The 20026-nt window shown below is 37.7% G+C and overlaps 4 protein-coding genes across 4 annotated transcripts; 2 read left to right on the top strand and 2 right to left on the bottom strand.

Annotated features, from left to right (window-relative positions):
• Window positions 1–981: 981 nt before the first annotated feature.
• Window positions 982–4514, bottom strand: LOC140864428 (26S proteasome regulatory subunit S10B homolog B-like). Its single transcript, XM_073268606.1, has 10 exons — window positions 4352–4514; window positions 3441–3560; window positions 3023–3159; window positions 2768–2929; window positions 2601–2687; window positions 2425–2511; window positions 2189–2326; window positions 1891–2082; window positions 1709–1807; window positions 982–1354 (listed from the first exon to the last, which is right to left on the bottom strand). Exons 1-10 carry the CDS (start codon window positions 4452–4454, stop codon window positions 1280–1282), a joined length of 1200 nt encoding a protein of 399 aa, XP_073124707.1. The 5' UTR covers window positions 4455–4514; the 3' UTR covers window positions 982–1279.
• Window positions 4515–5274: 760 nt separating this feature from the next.
• LOC140860097 (probable receptor-like protein kinase At2g21480) lies at window positions 5275–8455 on the top strand. Its single transcript, XM_073262876.1, has 2 exons — window positions 5275–6317; window positions 6518–8455. The coding sequence occupies exons 1-2, from the start codon at window positions 5391–5393 to the stop codon at window positions 8213–8215; spliced, it is 2625 nt and encodes an 874-aa protein (XP_073118977.1). The 5' UTR covers window positions 5275–5390; the 3' UTR covers window positions 8216–8455.
• Window positions 8456–8937: 482 nt separating this feature from the next.
• Window positions 8938–13452, top strand: LOC140864628 (chromatin remodeling protein SHL). Its single transcript, XM_073268912.1, has 5 exons — window positions 8938–9093; window positions 9313–9658; window positions 10587–10655; window positions 12562–12697; window positions 13067–13452. Exons 1-5 carry the CDS (start codon window positions 9021–9023, stop codon window positions 13091–13093), a joined length of 651 nt encoding a protein of 216 aa, XP_073125013.1. The 5' UTR covers window positions 8938–9020; the 3' UTR covers window positions 13094–13452.
• Window positions 13453–13936: 484 nt separating this feature from the next.
• LOC140865132 (uncharacterized) lies at window positions 13937–18504 on the bottom strand. Its single transcript, XM_073269654.1, has 12 exons — window positions 18049–18504; window positions 17234–17343; window positions 16928–16997; window positions 16546–16690; window positions 16319–16456; window positions 15710–15849; window positions 15574–15621; window positions 15277–15387; window positions 15002–15183; window positions 14803–14924; window positions 14392–14468; window positions 13937–14305 (listed from the first exon to the last, which is right to left on the bottom strand). The coding sequence occupies exons 1-12, from the start codon at window positions 18244–18246 to the stop codon at window positions 14195–14197; spliced, it is 1452 nt and encodes a 483-aa protein (XP_073125755.1). The 5' UTR covers window positions 18247–18504; the 3' UTR covers window positions 13937–14194.
• Between the last annotated feature and the right edge of the window lie 1522 nt (window positions 18505–20026).

Below are 20026 nucleotides of genomic sequence, written 5' to 3' on the forward strand. Positions count from 1 at the left end.
CAACCAAGGTTGGTTGTATGGTTTTATGTTTGGTGAAGTAGCCTTTGTCTACTTACCATCGAGCATATTCAATATCCTTAGGTTTTCTTGGTAATGGCATGTTGAACGGTCGATTTTTCACTGAGAGTCTGAGAATAAGTTGAGTCCCTCTTTCTAAAAGAATTCAGACAGTGTTTTAACATTATGATAATATTTGTTGAAGTGCCTAATTAGTCAATAATCAGCTATTTTGTTCTCTATTAGAAACATATGTTTCTTCGAATGTCAGTATTGTCATCGATAGTTTTCATCTCCATATCCACTCAAGCAGTATTAGTAAAGGATTTACGTCATTGGTTTGAACTTTGAAGATGAGAATTCCATCGCTAGATACTAATTTCCTTTGTCAATGCTAACAACATTTATTATAAACGATTTTCTCTGGTCAAGTTAAGTTTGTGATTATTGTGACCCATGAAACGACTATGAGTCTATTTGGTATCAAAAGCCAAACAAAAAAAGTGTTTCTAATTTATAATGTGTTTGGTGGGCTTTTTTGTGCTTAAAAAACACTTATTTAAGCTAAATTTAAAGCTTTTACAAAACCTTAAGATTAGAGTTTAAAAAAATACTTATTTTTTTTTAAAAAAAAATAATCTGTGTATACCAAACGAGCTCTATAGCTCTATTCGATGGCCAGTTCATTGTCACTTGTTTTTCCAAGTGGAGATCACAACGTAATGAGTTCTTAACAGTTATTCAAACTCAGCACAATAATTGTAATTATAGACGTAAAGAGTTGTGTTAGTTGTGATCTCTCCCATGCGTAGACGTTTTCTCTGAGACTTCTTAGAAGAGTTTTACACTTGCGATATTTAACAAGACAAGATAACGAAAAACCCAACGATTTTGATTTGTTAGGTAAAATATTAGTTACGATTAGCATCTTTACCATATCCACAAACTTTGTTTGCTGTGTAATTATAAAATATTAGTAACTCGTTGATTCTCTAACCATTAAGGTTTATCAGCACACAAAAGTTCTCAAGATGAAATCATCCCACGTTACCTTCCAAAAGTATTTTGGTTGCTTAAATCAATTTCACTGTAAATATGAAAGAATGAAGATGCTATCCAGGAACACTAAATGGGCAGTACAATTCAGGAAACCATTCGTTTTAGAGAGCACAGCCAGAGCGAAAGATAGATAACCTTCAAAGCAACGCGGTATAGACCACAGCCAGAGCGATGATACCACTTAATTAGAGTCTCCCTCAATGGAAAATCTTGGCCGTGGCTCCTACTCTTTACCAAAATCAGTGTTATAGTGTGAACTTGATTCGAGCTTCTTAGCTTCATTCAGTTTCCTCACCGCCTGAAACATAGAAGCATATAAATAAACAGTGTACAAACAAACACAGAACTTGTGAATGTAAAATAGCGACCAACGCAACCTACTACAGGGACTCTCATCTTTTGGAACCCAAACTTTAGGGGATGAAATACAAGAGAAGCTATAGTTGAGAAAAAGTTGAAACAAGTAAGAACTGTAAACTAATAATAAAATGGGAGGATGAGATATTTTAGGAAAAACCAAAAAGGCATCACCAAAAGCTTAAATAGGTAATAGATATGACGAGTTCCACTTGCATGAGATATTTTTAGTAAATTAAAAGGCTATATAATAGCATCGAATTTATTTTCATATTTCAAATTCACGTGTTTTTACCTTCATGAAATCTTCGTGGATGACATAATCGCGCTCTGCACGAATTGCTGACATCCCAGCTTCAGTGCAAATGTTACGAAGATCAGCTCCATTGAAACCCTGGACCAACAGGTCAATAGTATAGCGTATGTTAAAAATATTCAGAGAAAAAAAAGGATTATATCAGCACATCGTTAGGTTACCTCAGCAAGTTTCACAACAGCCTCATAATCTATTTCTCCATGTTTTGCTATCCCAGCAGCATGGATCTTAAGAATTTCCATTCTCGACTGCTCATTGGGCAATGGTATTTCAATTTTCCTATCCAATCGACCAGGACGAAGAAGTGCAGGGTCCAGCACATCAGGTCTGTTTGTCGCCATTATCATTTTAACCTGAACATATTATTCAAGATTGTCAACACTTCCCCTTTGGTTTTCTCGAGTAGCAATGAAATGAAACCAAATAAACTTGTTTCTAGGGTCAAATATCAAGCTAAACCTTTCCAAGCTGATCGAACCCATCAAGCTGGTTCAGCAATTCCATAAGCGTCCTTTGAATCTCACGGTCAGCGCTTGTCCCTTCACTGAATCGACGGCCACCAATGGCATCAATCTCATCCATAAAAATGATGCAAGGCTACATATGAAGGAATTGATCAACTTTTATGTGGATCAAAATTGGTCAATCAAACTCCTAAATAAAAGCCAAAAGTTGGAACTGTATCAAATCTTCACCTGATGTTCACGGGCATAACCAAACATTTCCCTAATCAATCTCGCGCTCTCACCAATATACTTGTCAATTATTGCACTTGATACAACCTGAATAAGTAAAACTTTAAGATTCCAAATTTCCAAGATAACAAAAGGTTGATGATCAAGCAAAGTATGAGAGAACACTATGTTCTCACCTTTAAGAAATTGGCATCTATGTTGCTAGCAATTGCTCTGGCCAACAATGTCTTTCCAGTTCCAGGAGGTCCATACAGAAGTACACCCTAAAAATATCCATGTGATCGACGAACTCAAAAACCAAATAAACATGAAACTCATCCACAGCGTGACAACAAATAGTTACCTTGGGAGGTTTAATGCCAACCCTTATGAATAGTTCAGGGTTCATTAAAGGTAATTCTATAGATTCTCTAAGTTCCCGAATTTGATCTGAAAGACCACCCACAGCAGAATAACTCACATTTCCAGGATCTTCATGAAGCATATTATATACAACTGGATCAACCTAAGTCACACAAAGTTGAGTTGACTAATCAACCTGAAACATAGCCAGCAGCCAGCCAAAACCAAGCACTTGCATATAGCACATCCATATTACCTCACGAGGAAGCGCTCGCATGATTGTGAGTGTGGTCATATCAAGAACCACCCTTGTGCCTGCTGTAAGTTTCTCTTTATCAACCTTATTGCGGCAGCCCACCACATACCTTGGTCCGCTGCTGGCTTTCACTATCACTGAATGGATAACAAACAATGTCCATGTCTGTGAGCAGTCCAAATAAGAAAATAACGAAATAAGAAAAATCCTGATAAATGAAAAGAATCGGTTAGAGTCAGGAGCAAACTGTGAAATAAGAACCATTTGTAATTGTTAACAAATAATTCAGTAGTCGCGGTACCCACAAATGGGTGAGGTGAAAAACATCATGAAGATGGAACTGCATTATGCTATCACAATAAAATTCAAAAGCAACAACCATTTCCAAAAATTAGAATAAAAGAAAGAGACCCCATACAGCGTTCATTGTCCAAAGGCCTCAGAACTTCGCCTATGATCTGCCCGACACTCTGTAGTGACTTCAAATCATCTTCTGTTTTTGCATATTCCTTCTTCGTAGATCTCAAATTCTCCCGTACTACAGTAATGACAACGGTCATTTAGTCACTGTTTTTTGTAAACAATCCCCAATTCAAAAACAAACTTTATAAGATAAGGCAAAAACTTGCAAATAAGCTAGTCATCTGATCTATCATAAGTAATGAAGTACTCCTCTCATTAATTGAGAGCTATGAAATCCCAACTGTATGAAGCAGACGCACCGAAAATATACAAAAGGGGTCAACACCTCTACCACCCAAAGCCAAACCCACCCGTCCCATCAATAACTAAAATCACAAAAAGAACTAAGAGAAACTTTTGATGCTGTGAATATGACATTTTAATCTCGTAATTACAAAGCTTACTCCTGGAAAGCCAAGGAAGTCGTTGGCCACACTAGCAAAAAACTCTAAATGCATAAAGAGATTACACAAATGAACTACGATTACAGACCCAATTATACCTAAGTTTCATAACTAATGAGTGAGAAACCTCAATCTGGCTCAGCAGCATCATATAACCAGATTACATAACCAGTATAAAACGTAAAATCTTAAACCTCAAACCAGAAAATTCAAGATAAGAAAAAAAAAACCCTAAAACGTACTTAATGTCGCACGCTTCATGTTATCGAAAATAAACCCTAACACCACAACATTAGATTGCACCAAAATTCTCTTAACTAAAAAATACATATTAAACAAACACCCCTAAAAATTTCAGAATAGCAAAAGACTAGATAAATCAATCAAAATCAGCTGTAACCAAATGAAATGATGTTAAATTACTAAAAAAACGTAGCCAATTAGGTTTTTAAGAGAGCGAAACCGGATCGAACGCGGCCTTCGAGTTCTTTATGATGAAGAAGCTTTTTCCGGTAATCTGCAATCGCCGATTTACGGCGTCCTCCGTCGTCGCTCTCGCTTGCCATTTGCGCTCTCCTCTTTCTTCCTTTTTGGGTAAACAAACTTCGTCTCTTGAGGTGAGCAGATGATTCAGTTTGGTCTGCAAGTAAAGGTGCTGTTTTGTGGTGTCGAGTTATTGTTAGTTGGGCCTAAATTAGACGAAGCCCATGCTTGAGAAGGCCCAATTGAAAATTGAACTTGACCATCTAAAGTTAAGATCACTATCCTTTCTGGGCCTTAGATCGACCAAGATGACCCAAATACCGACTACACATGCACAAAATAACAAAAGCATTGATCAAAACTAGAAATGAACATTAATGTAATGTCACGAATATTTGAGAGGAAATGTGCTATGTAAATCGATTTTATTTTGCGTTCGGATAATCTAAGTAGTTAAAATTCGGTCTTAGCATAGTTAGTTTTACGTTTTTTTTTCGTTTTTAAACATATTTAACGACAGATATGTTGACATGACATCGGATATTGTTGATGTGACACATTACATTGTTTATATATATGAGATCATATAAGCATTTTAATTAATAGTTTGAGAAAAGTTTATGTGGATAAAAAGTGATCATCCATATATGTTTTACGAGAGAAATCTATGTTTGATGGATTCATTGTTTGAATAAATAGTAATTTTAACTTGAAAGATGGAATACACCTCCAACCTTCCAATATTTGTTGCCAAAAATAGTCTCCCAAAATACCAAAAGTTCAAACTAAGCCTTCTCCCTCCACCCCACAATCATCCGACAACATTGGATATCACAAAATGAGTTCAAATTGAACATTAATTTCCTAAAAAAAAAGAACATTTTTAAAAAAACAATTGAACCTTTAAAAAATAATTAAAAAAAAGATTCGGAATCAACACAATGCCTATATCTTTCTCCCACATTTTCCCATAGTCATCCTTCAGAAAACTTCATCCTCCCAGGAGGGAAGCTGCAGATATGGAAAACACATATCCACGGCGGCGTATCGCCGATCTCCGCCACCCGCCACTGTCTTCCGCCGTGGCGATCCTCCTGGTCCTTTCAGCCTTCGTCGTCTCAACCCACGCCGCAAGAATCAACGCCCCTGCCAAATCAAACTCGTTCACCCCGCCGGACAATTACCTCCTAGACTGCGGCAGCTCCGCCGCCACGACCCTTCCCGGGAAACGTGTTTTCCTCGGCGATCAAGAAACCAGCAACTACTTATCATACAACGGCCTCGATGTCCAAGTCTCCGCCCCCGCCACGGATTTCCCCGGCGCACCGTCGCCGATTTACCTCTCCGCCAAAGTCTTCGAGACCGAAGCCACCTACACTTTCCACGCCTCACGACCCGGGTGGCATTGGGTCCGGCTCCACTTCGCCCCCGTCCCGAACAACGAAAAGGACCTGCAAAACGCAAAATTCCAGGTGAAAACCAGCAACAACCTCGTACTGATCCACGAATTCAAGCTCCCCGAGAACCAAACGTGGGAATTCAGAGAATTCCTCATCAATGTAACCACGGAGCGCTTCTCTCTTACCTTCGCACCAACTCAAGGCAGCTTGGCTTACATCAACGCGATAGAGTTCGTTTCAGCGCCGGATATTTTGCTCGGCGACGTGGCCACCGCCGTATCTCCCAAGGGAGATTACTCCGGCCTGATGAAAAACGCGTATCAAACGGTGTATCGGCTCAACGTCGGTGGCCCGGTGATCACGGCTCAAAACGACACGCTAGGAAGAGCGTGGGACTCCGATGAGCCGTACCTGGAGCCCAAAGTCGCCGGGAGCGACGTATCCGTGGACCCCACCGTGATAACGTATCCCGACGGCGAGTCGCCGCTGATTGCCCCGCCGGTGGTTTACGCCACCGCTACTCAGATGGCCGACGCCAATGTTCAGGTGACTGAAGCTGCTGACTTTGTTGAGAGAACAAATTTTGCTTTTTTATAACCACGTTTCAAAAAATAAATAAACTGAATATTCTTTTAACTTTATTTAATAAAATTTCATCATCAAATAAATTTTAGAAGCTAGTACAAAACATTACATTAGTTTTCTTGCATCAATGTTACTGGGCTGACAAAATTTTCATTTTCCAGGTTCCTAATTTCAACATCACATGGAAAATGAGCATTGATACTTCATTCCAATATCTCGTTCGATTACACTTTGCAGACATAGTGAGCAAATCTCCGAACGACCTCTACTTCAACGTGTATATCAACGGTAAGCCGAGCATCACCGGGCTCGATTTATCCACCGAAGCAGGCGGATTATCAGCCGCCTATTATGCCGATTTCGTCCTGAACTCATCCATGGTCACTGGTTTCGACCCATTGACGGTTCAAGTCGGGCCGATGGGGGAAAACGCGGGTACCAAAAACGCGCTTCTCAACGGCCTAGAGGTCTTGAAGATGAACAATTCTGTTGGGAGTCTTGACGGAGAATTTGGTGTCAATGGGGAGAGGGCAGATGGCAATAGCCAAGTTAAAGGCACAGTGGCAGCCGTTGGATTTGCTATGATGTTTGGTGCGTTCGTTGGATTGGGCGCGATGGCTGTGAAATGGCAAAAAAGACCTCAAGATTGGCAGAAGAGGAACAGTTTCTCCTCTTGGTTATTACCAGTTCATGCAGGGGATACAAGCTTTATGTCCAATAGTAAGACTTCTTTAGGATCTCGAAAAAGCCAGTTCTTTTCATCCACTACTGGTTTAGGCAGGTACTTCTCATTCTTTGAGTTGCAAGAAGCCACCAAGAATTGGGATCCCAGCGCAATCATAGGCGTAGGAGGATTCGGGAACGTTTATATTGGAGTGATCGACGATGGCACGAAAGTAGCCGTGAAACGAGGCAACCCGCAGTCGGAGCAAGGGCTCAACGAGTTCCAGACTGAGATTCAGATGCTTTCGAAGCTAAGGCATCGTCATCTGGTCTCGTTGATTGGTTACTGTGACGAAAACTCGGAGATGATCCTGGTGTACGAGTTCATGTCTAATGGACCGTTCAGAGACCACCTGTATGGTAAGAACCTGCCCCCTCTGTCATGGAAACAGAGGCTTGAAATCTGTATTGGGGCAGCTAGGGGACTACATTACCTTCACACCGGCGCCGCGCAAGGGATCATTCACCGCGACGTGAAAACTACCAATATTTTGATAGACGACAACTTCATCGCCAAGATGGCGGATTTCGGGCTGTCTAAGGACGTGAACACCGAGCAAACGCACGTGAGCACGGCGGTGAAGGGAAGTTTCGGGTACTTGGACCCCGAGTACTTCCGGAAGCAGCAGCTTACTGATAAATCAGATGTGTACTCGTTCGGTGTCGTCCTGTTGGAGGTGTTGTGCACACGTCCCGCCATCGACCCCGCCTTGCCCCGAGAGCAAGTGAACTTGGCCGAGTGGGCGATGCAGTGGAAGAGAAAAGGGCTATTAGAGAAGATAATCGATCCAACGTTGGTCGGTCATATCAATCCTGAGTCGATGAATAAACTTGCCGAGGCAGCAGAGAAATGCTTGGCGGAATACGGGGTCGACAGGCCGACTATGGGGGATGTGCTGTGGAATCTGGAGCACGCTTTGCAGCTGCAAGAAAACTGGTCACAGGGTAACAATGGCGAAGAAAACAAGGCGTTTTCGAGCCCGGCTTCTCCTCCTATCGTTATGCCTACTCCTCCTCCTGTTTCTGCCTCAGATAATAAGCCGGAAGCTGGAAAAAGCTCTGCTCAAGTTCAAGTCATCGAGGAACATTCTGGAACTGCAATGTTTGCCCAATTTGCTGCACTCAATGGCCGTTAAATCACTTGTTTCAGCCGATGGATTACAAGAAATTAAAATGGTTTGATGCAAAAATTGTTTAGAATCAATAATCTTGCATCATGAATGTGTGTTCCACAAGCACACTTCTTTGTTTTGGTGTGTGTATCACCACTTTATGTAATATGTAAAAAAAAATTATATTATTGTATAATAATTGATTGAATGAATGACTATATAAAAGAATGAAAAATCAAACGATTATTAACACAAATTTAAATTTTCATAATTGTTGATTTACTTTAGAAATCTTTGCAATTATTAAAAATCCAAGTGGAATCATCATTCAAGATTTTTTTTTTTATTTACACAATTTTTGATCTAATTTTCTGAGTTTGAATACGTTGTTGGATGCTGCTTCACAAAAAATAAATTAATATAATATATAAAACGTATTTTTTTTTATATATAATTCTAATAATTTAAAATAGGGGGAAACATAACATAATAAGAGGGGAAAAAAAGGGCAGGTTGAAATTAGTAATCCCGTTGCATTCATAATATCCAATCATGCATGGGCCGTACAATATTTACGTTTTGTCCCAAATTGACCTCCTATCTTCTTTCAATTTCCAAATTTACCCTTACGGGAAATCAACCTCGAAACCAATAAATCAATCTTGACCGTTCAATTAAATCTAATGCGCGAAGCATTAAAACATTTCTCCGATATATTATTAAAATTAAAGGAAAATTATAATTAAAAGCGGCGTTCTATCTTTCTCCCTCGGCAATATTCTTTACATGTACACACTCTCTCCTCCGCCACTTCTCCGCCGCATCGGACATGGCTAAACCCAAATCGGCGCGCCGTACTCTCGATTCCATCACCGTCAAGCACATCGGGAAAACTATTCGCCGTTAGTTTTTCTAATACTCCTCAATTTCTTATCTGAATTTGGTCGTTGCTGAGCTGCTATCTGTCTGTTTCGTTCAATTTCAAATTAGAGCTCTTATCTAATCGATCAGCTCAATTTTTTTCCGCGAATTTCAAGTTGTTAGTTCTTGTTTTTCTACCTAAATTTGTGATGCCGAATTTGGTGTTACTGACCTGTACGGTTGTTTGTTTGTTTGCCCAGCTGGCGACTGTGTTTTAATGAGGCCTTCGGACTCGTCAAAGCCGTCGTACGTCGCACGTGTGGAGAGGATCGAGGCGGACAGCCGCGGCGCGAACGTGAGGATCTATGTGAGGTGGTATTACCGGCCGGAGGAGTCTATCGGAGGCCGGCGGCAATTTCACAGCTTAAAAGAGGTGTTTTTGTCCGATCATTTTGATTATCAGAGCGTCGATACTGTTGAGGGGAAGTGCACGGTGCACAGCTTCAAGAGCTACACTAAGCTTGATGCAGTTGGGAATGATGACTTCTTCTGCCGTTTCGAGTATAATTCTTCTACCGGTGCCTTCAATCCCGACAGAGTTGCAGTGTACGTTTATTCTTAGAATACATCCTGTTTTGCCTTAGTTGAACTGTTGAATTTTATGTAAATTTTGATTTTAAAGGATATGTGAATCAATTCAATAGTACTAGTTTCTTATAACTGACATTGGAACAATTAAGTAACTGTTTTTAAAATTTATGTCATCACCTAATCAACACTAGGTGAAGTTTTAGATACTTTGCATTATACCTGCTTTAATTGATTTTTTTTTTTTTTTTTTTTTTTGTTGAGAATCTATAATTCTTCTGTCTTGATTCTAAATCCATGCTTTAGTCACCACCTTATTTTAAAGGTTCTTATTGGGTCTGAAGTGTCATTGTTTTGGCTGCATTTAACTATTATCTGTTGTGAAAACTCTTGACTGAGCAGAAACAGGAGTGATAACTGGGAACAGAGAAAATTTTATAGTTGACAGTTGACTTGTTGATTTTAATCGGGAATTGAGTAACTGTGTATACTCCACTCGAGGAATTAGGATGCTTCAGCTCGTCCAATCTTTAGCTTTGTCTAAAAGTATGGCTTTGTGTTGCTAAGTTCAATTGTACTGTGAGTAGAAACGTTGATTTCGGGGAATACTGGGTTACTAACTTTTTAGTAGAAAGACGTTGATTAGGTATTTGAATGCTATTAAACTTTAACCATAGCTGAAATGACAAGATGCTTGTTGGCATGTATGAAGCTTAACTGTTACTTTTATCTGTGGTTAGCCAATTCTTTTTTGTTTCGCACGTGGCAACTAAATGTTGGAAATTTAGTTTGTGTCTTACATTGGTGGACTGCAATATTTGTTTTCCTCTGTGCACTAAATAATGTAGCATTTTAGGTTTCCAGTATGTTAGCTTAAGTTATTGATCCATGGCTCAGGTTTTTGCATTATTTAATTTGATTTTCCATTGTCATTAAATGGTTGCAGCTACTGTAAATGTGAGATGCCTTACAATCCTGACGATCTTATGGTTCAGTGCGAAGAGTGCAGTGATTGGTGAGTTCAAACCCCCCCGAATCAATTTTTGATCTTATTTGAAATGCACTTATATTATAATTTGCTGATCTCCTTCATGCAATGGAGATAGTCGTAATACAACAATACTCTGTGGATCTTCCTTAAGTTTTTAGAGTCACATCTTACTCATAGCTTCTGTTCTATTGTGTTGAGCTAAAAACTATATTGTATGCAATTTATGTAAAACTGGTATATTGTTCTGCTGTGCTGGTTCCTCTCCTTCTGTATTCGTGTTTAAATGTTTCCAAAGCGAGAACACATGCTAGTGTGTGTCTTATATACACAGACAATACATGTAGAAAGCGGAAATTATATGGAACCTAAATGCTTCCAAAATGAGAGATGTGAGATTGTACTGGTAGAAACTTGCATGTACGATGGGCTTCAGTAATGTTTTTCCACGGTCTTAGTTTAGGCAAGAAAATTTTAAGTTGACTGAGTAAGGCTGTCTTACACCTGTTTAGATGAAGCTCTCTGTTGTGTAAGGTCGGTTACTTTATTTCCATTTATTCAGGTTTTGTCTCTTTTTTTATTTCACTCTCTGAATGACTCTCTTGGGCATTAAAATTTTGGCTGGCATCACACTTTTTGATTGTCCATTCTTGTTGTGCCGTTGCTTTTCATATGATCGTCGAATGTCACTCTAGTTGTTCATTTCGAAGTTGTTTCCTCACTTTATTCTCGGCTTTTTAATAAATTGTGGTTGAGTGACCATTGTTCTGGTTTGTTCCTAATAAGCATGTCTTTCCTAATTCACAAACACATTTGTTGTGTCACATCCATTTCATAATGTAAGAAAAATAAAATGAAAGGATACATATGCTCGACTGTTTTAAATATACAGCCTACTCAAATTATCCTAGGCAGCTCCATAAGGAATCCAATTGAGTCCAACAGTTTTTAACATGAGTAAAATATAATTAGAGCTATGTTATGGTGAGGATGTATCTTGAAAGCACATAACAAATTGTATTGATGTGTCCACTAGTTAACTTGAAAGCACGTAACAAATTGTATTGATGTTTCCACTAGTTAATACATTCTAGAATGCTGCCTGTGCATCCTCATCCACAAGGAAGATCCATCCCTCATAATGGGTAGAAATAGGACGCTCCCCAATTTAAGTAGCAACTATAATTTTTGTTGCTTACTGCTAGATATTGTGATTCCTGTTTATGACTTCTGAACTTGGGTATAGGATTGCACTGGGACGAAAAGTTTGTTTAAAAAATTTACGGACCATATGTAGGATCATAGAGGTGGATAATTATTGAGGCCATGTGATGCTCCTTGGCAATTCTTGGGATCATATTAGGTAATCGATTAAACATAGTGTCTTTTCTAAGCATTACTGTTTTGCCCCACGAGAAGATGCGAATATTTCTCTGTGGTCTCAGACTGGAGGTGTTAAATTAGGAATTGGCTGAAATGGAAATGCATAAAATTTTTACCTTTAAGAGCATGCTACAACCTGGGTTAGTTAGAGCTATCTTAGTTGCCAACTGGAATAGAGAACATAAATTATTACCATATTTGTGTGAGGAAAGAATTTGGTCTTGGATATTTAATGCCATGAACTATTATAACAATAAAAACCAATGCCGTGGGGGCCAAAATTTGTTCGAATTTAGTGTATAAGTTGAGAGGATATATCATTTCACTGTAAAAATCTTTGCAGTGTGAATATCGATGCTGACTTTCTGTTGATCTTCTAATCATACACTGAACATTGTGAGTAGAGTGGATTCTTGAACCAAAAACATTGTCATAATTGTTCGTCCGTGGATCAGAAGCGTCCTCTTTCTACTCTGAACATTGTGCGTAGTGGATTCTTGAACCAAAAACAATACATGGAAGTGAAATAAGCATTATTGGTCCTGTTCAGGTTCCATCCAATTTGTATAGACATGACTCCTGAGGAAGCCAAAAGAGTGGACCACTTTTTCTGTCATAATTGTTCGTCCGAGGATCAGAAGAAGTTACACAACTCTCATGTTTCCACCAGACATGCTGACGCAAAGGTAATTCAGTCACTGCTGCTATCTTTGATCCCTTGTAATTCTTGCTTTCAAAAATCCGGTCAAATAACAGTATTCATGACTTTGATCTCCGCAATTACAAATAGTTAAACTTTAGGGTACAGCCCAGAGTGAACAAGATGAGGATTATCTTGTGTAGCATTATAGATGACACTATCTCGTCTTGCCAGTAGAATACATTTTGTGATGATTTCAATTCAAAATGAATTCCATCTTAATTGCAAGATCATTTAGATTCTGTAGGCGTGAAATAGTGAAACATTTTAATCTTTGAAGTTGATAATATTTATATTAATAATTGGATTTAGGTTTTCGGCATTTTCAAATATATGTCAAATTTGGTTTTTTCAGGTGGATACAAAACGGCGCCGGAGGTGAGAATATATGAATTTGTATGTTCCCATAGGATGTAAACAAACACCAAGTCAGCAATGTCAATGTGTCTATCTTGTTAGAGAGACGGTTAAACCTTGTTCCCATTTGCGGATGTATTTGATTGTGTGTAATTATGTTATGTAGATACGATCCCCACCCCAACCCCCTTTTTTGGTCTTATTATCTCTCTTTTTAATCCAACTTTCAACTCCAATGAAGTCATAGATGAAGGGGTTTGTGTTGTGTAGTGCTTGGTGATTTGTTTCTATGTATTAGTTATTTATAAAGGAAACGAGCAGCGCGTGTATATTTATGCATATTTAGGGTTCTTTTTCATGGTTATCTTTCAAGTTTCGGAATTAAGGGTTTGCAAGTATGGAATTTTATATCAGGTATCAATCTCTCGTTCCCTTCGTTTTATTTTCTTGTTTATATTTCTGTAAAGCAAATTTACAGAATGTCGATATATGAACTAACACAGAAACATATGAGCGTAATTCGGATGTGGACCAACGTATTTTGATCAAGTGACCGGGCTATCTCAAGTGTCAAAATTAACATTTTTAAAATAATTAGATTAGATATTTAGATGGTTCACATGCGACAGCTTCCGACAAGGCAAGCACCGTTCATGAAATGAGTTAAAGCAGTGAAAATGCAAGTGAAAAAGATAGCTCTTACCCTACTTTAGTACCAAAACCAGTGGGGAGAGCGAAAAAACAGTCGTGAAATCACAGAAACTGTTGCCAACGGTGATTATGGGAAATATGCAATGACATTTGCAGTAAAAGTTCTAAATTTTGTGGAACAAAAGAAACAACGCTTATGCTTCACTGAGACAAAACATAAATTACACACACAGCTAAATTTGCCATCCTCATTTCGGTTAGATTTTAATATTCATACGTAATAAACAATTGTAATTCCTAATCTTCATATAAAACCTTTTCTTGAAGTTTATATTCCACTTTCTCCAATGCAGGTAGGAGATTTACTGCTGCATAATTTTTTTAAATATTAGCATACATTGACGCGATTGGGCCATTTTCTTTGGGTGGTATAAAATAGTACAAAAGAAAAAGAAAAAGAATCGATAACTTCCTTTCAACTTGTCTTAGCTCTCTTCCATACAATCACCGTGCCGCCAAAATCAGAAGAAGCTAATAAATTATCCCCATGATTCCAAGCAACGCCTATAGCTGGGTAACCATGACCCTGAAATTTTGAATGGATCATCAAATATATATACATGCGTGTTGGTTTAAAAACAGTGAAATCTAGAATATGGTTTTAAAAAAAACCTGTAATTTGTTAACACATGCGTGCCTCGGTCGGGTTAAGTCGTAGAAGTAGACATTAGCATCCTCACTTCCAGCAACTGCAATGGTGTACAGATCAATCTCAGGATCAGAAAGTTTAAGATCATTCAACTATAACATTTTCTTAAGAATAATGATTTGGTACTGATCTTCACTTATATTAAGGCAGTGTTTGAAAATGCTTTAAAAAAAGTGATTCTTAGCTTTTCTTTACAAAATTTTGAAAATTTTTATAAATAAAAGCTAAGAATCACTTTCTTAAAAACATTTCCAAATACTACCTATATGTCAATACGTTACATTTGGCAAACAAGTCCGTTAAGCCACTAGAAATACTTTCCGTCGGTATACAAGATAATGTTACACCAACTGTAAGCATGTATGCATTTGTACCTATGTATTCTCCTTTTTCGAGGGAGAGCAAAGGGCAGAAAGAGGCGCGAATACTATGCAAACGAGCCGACAATTTCAGCGCACAGCGGAGGGTTAAATATCCCTGTATCTCCAAAGAAACACTGCAGAAACAAAATATTGTTCAAGCAAAAACGAGATTCTATAATTACATTGTGGATTCTGGAAAAATATATTTGACCTGAAGAAAGATAAGCTTCCATCTCGAGAAAAAGTCAGTAATACTGGACCATTTGCGAGCAAAGAAAACGTTCGGTACTGAACGGTAGTGACCGGAGACTTTTGCTTGCCACTGCTTCGATACCGGTGAGACCGAGATAGAACACCAGTATGCGAATTCATTGTAACTGTGTAAACACATCCCTGTAAAGTCAGTTGAAGAGGGGCGTGTCTTAGGAAAGAAGATTAAAAAGGGTTATTTGCAGAATAAAATCACCCTAGCTGAAGATGGTGTACCAGAGCATCACCACAGAAGATAAGTTGACCCGTGTGGTCATGATCCATAGCGGTAACCTCACTGTCAAAATTTGATTTATTGATCATTCTGCCAGTGCTAAAGTTGAACACCTAGAATGCCAGAATGTGGTAATACAAGAACAGAATTATCCGGTGGAAAAAAAATGCAACAAAAAGAGCTCATTTACTCCCCAACATTGTGAGGCCTAAACTTTGTCCAAACTTTTGCAACCATGGATGTGAAATTTTAAAACACCCAAGAAAAACATATTTAGTGAAACTGACACAAAGCATTACCGTGATCTCTTTATTTGAGTTGCCAACAGAGAGGAAATTATTGTTCACCTGCACAAATTAAATAGTAATAATTGTTGGATATTCCGAATCTGCTAGCAGCGAAACATTAGAATAGATTATGTTATCATGTACTTACAGGATGAAAGCGAATACAAAGCTGTGAAGAAATTCCATAAATCACCCTCAAGCAAAGCCCTTTTGACGCATCCCATACTCGTACTGTCTTATCAATTGAGGAAGAAGCAATATACTGATTGTTTGCTGAGAAATCAAAATCTGAACAAGGAATACACTTTAGATCCAAATAATGCGAGAACACTTGGCAAACTTAAAGAACAAATGTTTATAGGATATCATACGTAAATAACTTAACTCAGCTGGCAAGAATCTGCGGCCAACCATAGTTGCACCATGATAAAAGTATCAAAACAATTTACCTAGCCCCAGCCAACTCAAACCACAAATTCTCATTTAATTTATAGGTGAATAAAATAAACCAGCCACATTTCTCTACAATAGTTGACGCAAGGTAAAAGGACCAATATCCCTGTATCCTAGCACAATAAATTTGATTGCACACTATGATTTTCAGATTTTCTTTCTTTCCTCTATCTTAAAGTTTTACATTGTAAAATCTAATGTACGTGATTTTTATAGAAGCTCCGGACGTATTTATGGAAAATACAGAAGTGAAAACAGCACAGAAGTATAGCAAGATCATATAGGCAGTACCAGTTAATCCAACCTGTGACATCTTTTGTATGCCCTGTTAACTGCTTCAGAACTGATGGTGGTGTCGAAACAGTGCATACAGTCAAGCTTCCATCTGATGCTCCATAAGCAAGCAGATCAGAACTCATGTGCCCGAACTTTATGACCGTAACTGTGAAATTTAAACTATGTTCTTAAAGACATTTCAGCAATGAAAATAAGCATTAGAAAAAAGAATTTTTGCTCTCTTAGGATTATTACCCATGGCCTTGCATTGGTCAAATATGCAGTGCATCCCTACAAATGAATATGCAGGTTCGCCCTTTTTCTTTGGGCGCTCAATATCACTTGCATTAGAACTAAAACTTGTGCTGTGACTCAACGCTCGACTAGAACTTCGAAGATCCTGGAATAACACTGTTAATGGATAAGATAGAACCACATAAAAAGAGGCTATTGATAAGCAAATAATTTAACTTCTCCTTCATTTATTCTAATACTTGGCTCCAGGCCTGATTATTAGCGTTTTAAGCATGGTGGCTAACGAACTTCTGATGATCCATCACTGATTCTAAAAAAAAATTTGGTGCAAAAGATACACAAAGGAAAGACTGAAATGGTTTAATAGATGAATGTCCCATACCTTGCTAATACTCCAGCTGCTCACATCAAACACATGGGAGAGAGAAGGGGGAGATGATATCCATCGTCCGCTGATGCATCAACCAGTAAATTAACCTGATGTGAGAGTCGTATGGAAGAAAAACTTAAACAATAACCATACATAAAGAATGAAGCATGCTCATAAACTTATTAACAACATTTAGCTAGAAGTTTAAACACAAAAATATTAACATTGTGTGGCATTTACAATGGCGAGCAAACACAAGTTAAAAACTCATTTGGTGAAAACTTAGTGTGAACCTAAATCAAGTCAGATTTTACGTACCTATCTCCTGGAGTGCTCGGGTGGCTTGGTGTCTGCACGCTGTCCCAATTTCTTGGCCTATTAATAAAATTACGATAGGCTACATAACCTTTTCCATTACATCTCCAGTCCTACAACAACCAACTACAGCATTTACTCATGACGTATACTCGCAAAATTAAATTTTTATATGTACAAAGCAATAAACGAAAACTTGTAAATAAAAACATGAATATTCAATCATTCTAATTTTCCTTACAATGAAATAAGTTTAAAAAATCGATTCGCTGAATGAGCAATACTTGAGTTATAACATGGTTATTAGAATTCTAGATTACAATATTGCCTTGATCCCATAAAAGAGTTACGAGGATAACTAAGTTCTGAAATTGAGGAGCGATTTAACAAGGCCTGTTTAGAATATCAAGCTGGATAGACAGCAAGTAGGAAGCTGAAGCATCGGTAATACCCTCGAATTATTAGCCCCCTGGAGGATCAGCTCCAGCATATACTTAATTCAACTATGAATCTTAACTAACTAGTCGGTGTGCATGTTTTCAAAATGTAGTTTTTACCTTCTTCGCTAGTTATCTTCCACTCTCAAAAAGGATAAGACACAACTACGTCCACATTTAAACTCCAATCTAATTGAAACAATATGCTAAATATTGCAATTTATGCTGTAATTTGCGAAAAATGAAACGCATTTTGGTTAACACAGCTCCAACGACAATCTCTCACGAGATCCAATCAAAACATCTAATTCCAAACGTCATTTGTTTGCATTTATACGTATTTGGAACAGACAAACACAAAAATCTAGATTAGGAGCATACCTTGCGGCCAAAAACGCCGGATTTAGCCTTTTGATGAAGTAGTAACCGGCGAATTCCGATGTAATTGGGATCAGAGTCGGGAGGAGATGGTTGAAGCAAACAACTGAACAATTCTGGATCCAAACTCGTCTTTTCTTTACTCTCGGAGATCTGATCGTTAACTTCCGGCGAGTTTCTGTTGACCGCTGGATCGGCCATTGCAATCAAACTTGGGTTCTCAAATACTATTCTTCATCAATCAGTTAATGGAGATTATGATCATGAATTGTAAGCTTGATTGATAACGGAGGAAATTCAATTGCAGAATCAGGGAAGGGAAGAAAATTGGCAGACTTGAGAGTTGTTTTTCAGTTGCGGGCTTTCATCTTTGACGAAGGTTGCACCGCGCGCTTTAAAATTCGTACCGAGATAGTGCACTTATACGCCACCGACCATCTCAATTCTCATACGAGGAAGCTCCAATGGCACGGAGGATTGTGTCGATACTATCCCGGTTTAGCTCAACCGCCCTATTATTTAATAGGAGATTCATGATTTATCATGTCAACATTATTATAATATTAATTATACATATGTAGGATTTTATTAATCACGCTACCCCATTGAGATAGTGCTCAATTGGGTATCCAACGACTCAGATTTTATGCAGACGAACATAAACATCTCGCTTGCATAAAAAACGGACCGTTGGATCTGACATGTGGATAGCATCAACATTATCGACACCGAGATAGAGGGACGGAGTCCGAAAATTCAATTAAACCAAGTTAAAATTATTATTTTTTATTGGCTACATTATTCATTTTAAAAAATTATTATTATTATTATAAATTTAGATATTATCATACTAGATAACGAGCAAAATTGAGGAAAGACGGATGCAATCAATGGTTTTCTTCGAGTTCATCTCTCTCTAAATGCCCTCATATTATCCCTCTTAACCATTGCGTCACGTGAAATACGTGTATATTCGTAAAAAAAGTAAAAAATTAAAAAATGAAGATTTTTTTAAAAGAATTATAAAATAAAAGTTATTAATTTTTAAAATAAATATAATTATTAAAAATAATAAGAATTAAAATTGAAATAAAAATATAATTACTAAAAATAATAAGAATTAAATAAAAATTTAATTACTAAAAATAATAAGAATTAAAATAACTAAAATATAAATATAATTAAATTGAGACAACCAAAACACACGCAGGTACCGAACAAATCATTTAATATGTAGCCGATTCAGGACTCAGATTTAATCTTAAATTATGGGAATTCTCCTAACTTGTTCAAAGGTCTATTTCTAGAACAATCAAACCTACTCAAATATTGACGGATTAATTTTCGTAATTCTAATCAAATTTGAGTGCATTAAATATTTGTGAAAAATCAATTTTCACCTAAAACCGCACACTGAAACCGAATTCTATTTCTAGTCGGTTTTACCATGTGTTGATTATTAAAGTGATTAAAATCAATCCCTCCTCTGTCGACTTGGAACCGATTAACATGCAAGCAAACAGTTGATCAGACTATCCACAAGACAAATATAAATTTAACAATTAATAAAATAAAATCAAGTCTGAAAAATCTCAAAAAAACATCCAAGCTTTCTATATAAATTTGTTCGGCCCAATCACGCCGTCTTAGTTGAAGAAAATCTACTCAATAATTGGAAACAATAATTCAAAAATAAAAGAAGAAGAAAAGAAAAGAAAAATCTTCTCTCCAAGCCTTGTAGCATGTAGCCGCCTCTCTGTTGCAATCTCTGCGTGCGATTCGAACCCCCTCATCTGATATTTAATCTTCTTTTTATATGGCTTTGAAAGCTCATGAAATAAAGCCTGCAAAATAAGAGTTTTAATTGTCGAAAATTCTGATTTTCGGATCTCCGCGATGCCTCGCTCGAGCGAGAAACTTTTTGTCCCAATTCTTAAAATTCTGCGACATACACGGACCCCGTGTCAGGTCCATGCCTGGG

This window comes from Henckelia pumila, chromosome 4, assembly GCF_033568475.1.
Source record: "Henckelia pumila isolate YLH828 chromosome 4, ASM3356847v2, whole genome shotgun sequence".
Lineage (NCBI taxonomy): Eukaryota > Viridiplantae > Streptophyta > Magnoliopsida > Lamiales > Gesneriaceae > Henckelia > Henckelia pumila.

Coding starts and splice junctions, on each gene's coding strand:
- LOC140864428 (XM_073268606.1), bottom strand. CDS start 4,454: ATGGCAAGCGAGAGCGACGACGGAGGACGCCGTAAATCGGCGATTGCA. Junction 2,688..2,767: donor TTGGCATTAAACCTCCCAAG/GTAACTATTTGT, acceptor GGATATTTTTAG/GGTGTACTTCTGTATGGACC. Junction 1,808..1,890: donor CTGTTGTGAAACTTGCTGAG/GTAACCTAACGA, acceptor CTGTTGGTCCAG/GGTTTCAATGGAGCTGATCT.
- LOC140865132 (XM_073269654.1), bottom strand. CDS start 18,246: ATGGCCGATCCAGCGGTCAACAGAAACTCGCCGGAAGTTAACGATCAG. Junction 16,998..17,233: donor CCGAGCACTCCAGGAGATAG/GTACGTAAAATC, acceptor TTGATGCATCAG/CGGACGATGGATATCATCTC. Junction 16,457..16,545: donor TGACCAATGCAAGGCCATGG/GTAATAATCCTA, acceptor TAAATTTCACAG/TTACGGTCATAAAGTTCGGG.
- LOC140864628 (XM_073268912.1), top strand. CDS start 9,021: ATGGCTAAACCCAAATCGGCGCGCCGTACTCTCGATTCCATCACCGTC. Junction 9,659..10,586: donor AATCCCGACAGAGTTGCAGT/GTACGTTTATTC, acceptor AAATGGTTGCAG/CTACTGTAAATGTGAGATGC. Junction 12,698..13,066: donor CCAGACATGCTGACGCAAAG/GTAATTCAGTCA, acceptor TGGTTTTTTCAG/GTGGATACAAAACGGCGCCG.
- LOC140860097 (XM_073262876.1), top strand. CDS start 5,391: ATGGAAAACACATATCCACGGCGGCGTATCGCCGATCTCCGCCACCCG. Junction 6,318..6,517: donor TGGCCGACGCCAATGTTCAG/GTGACTGAAGCT, acceptor TTCATTTTCCAG/GTTCCTAATTTCAACATCAC.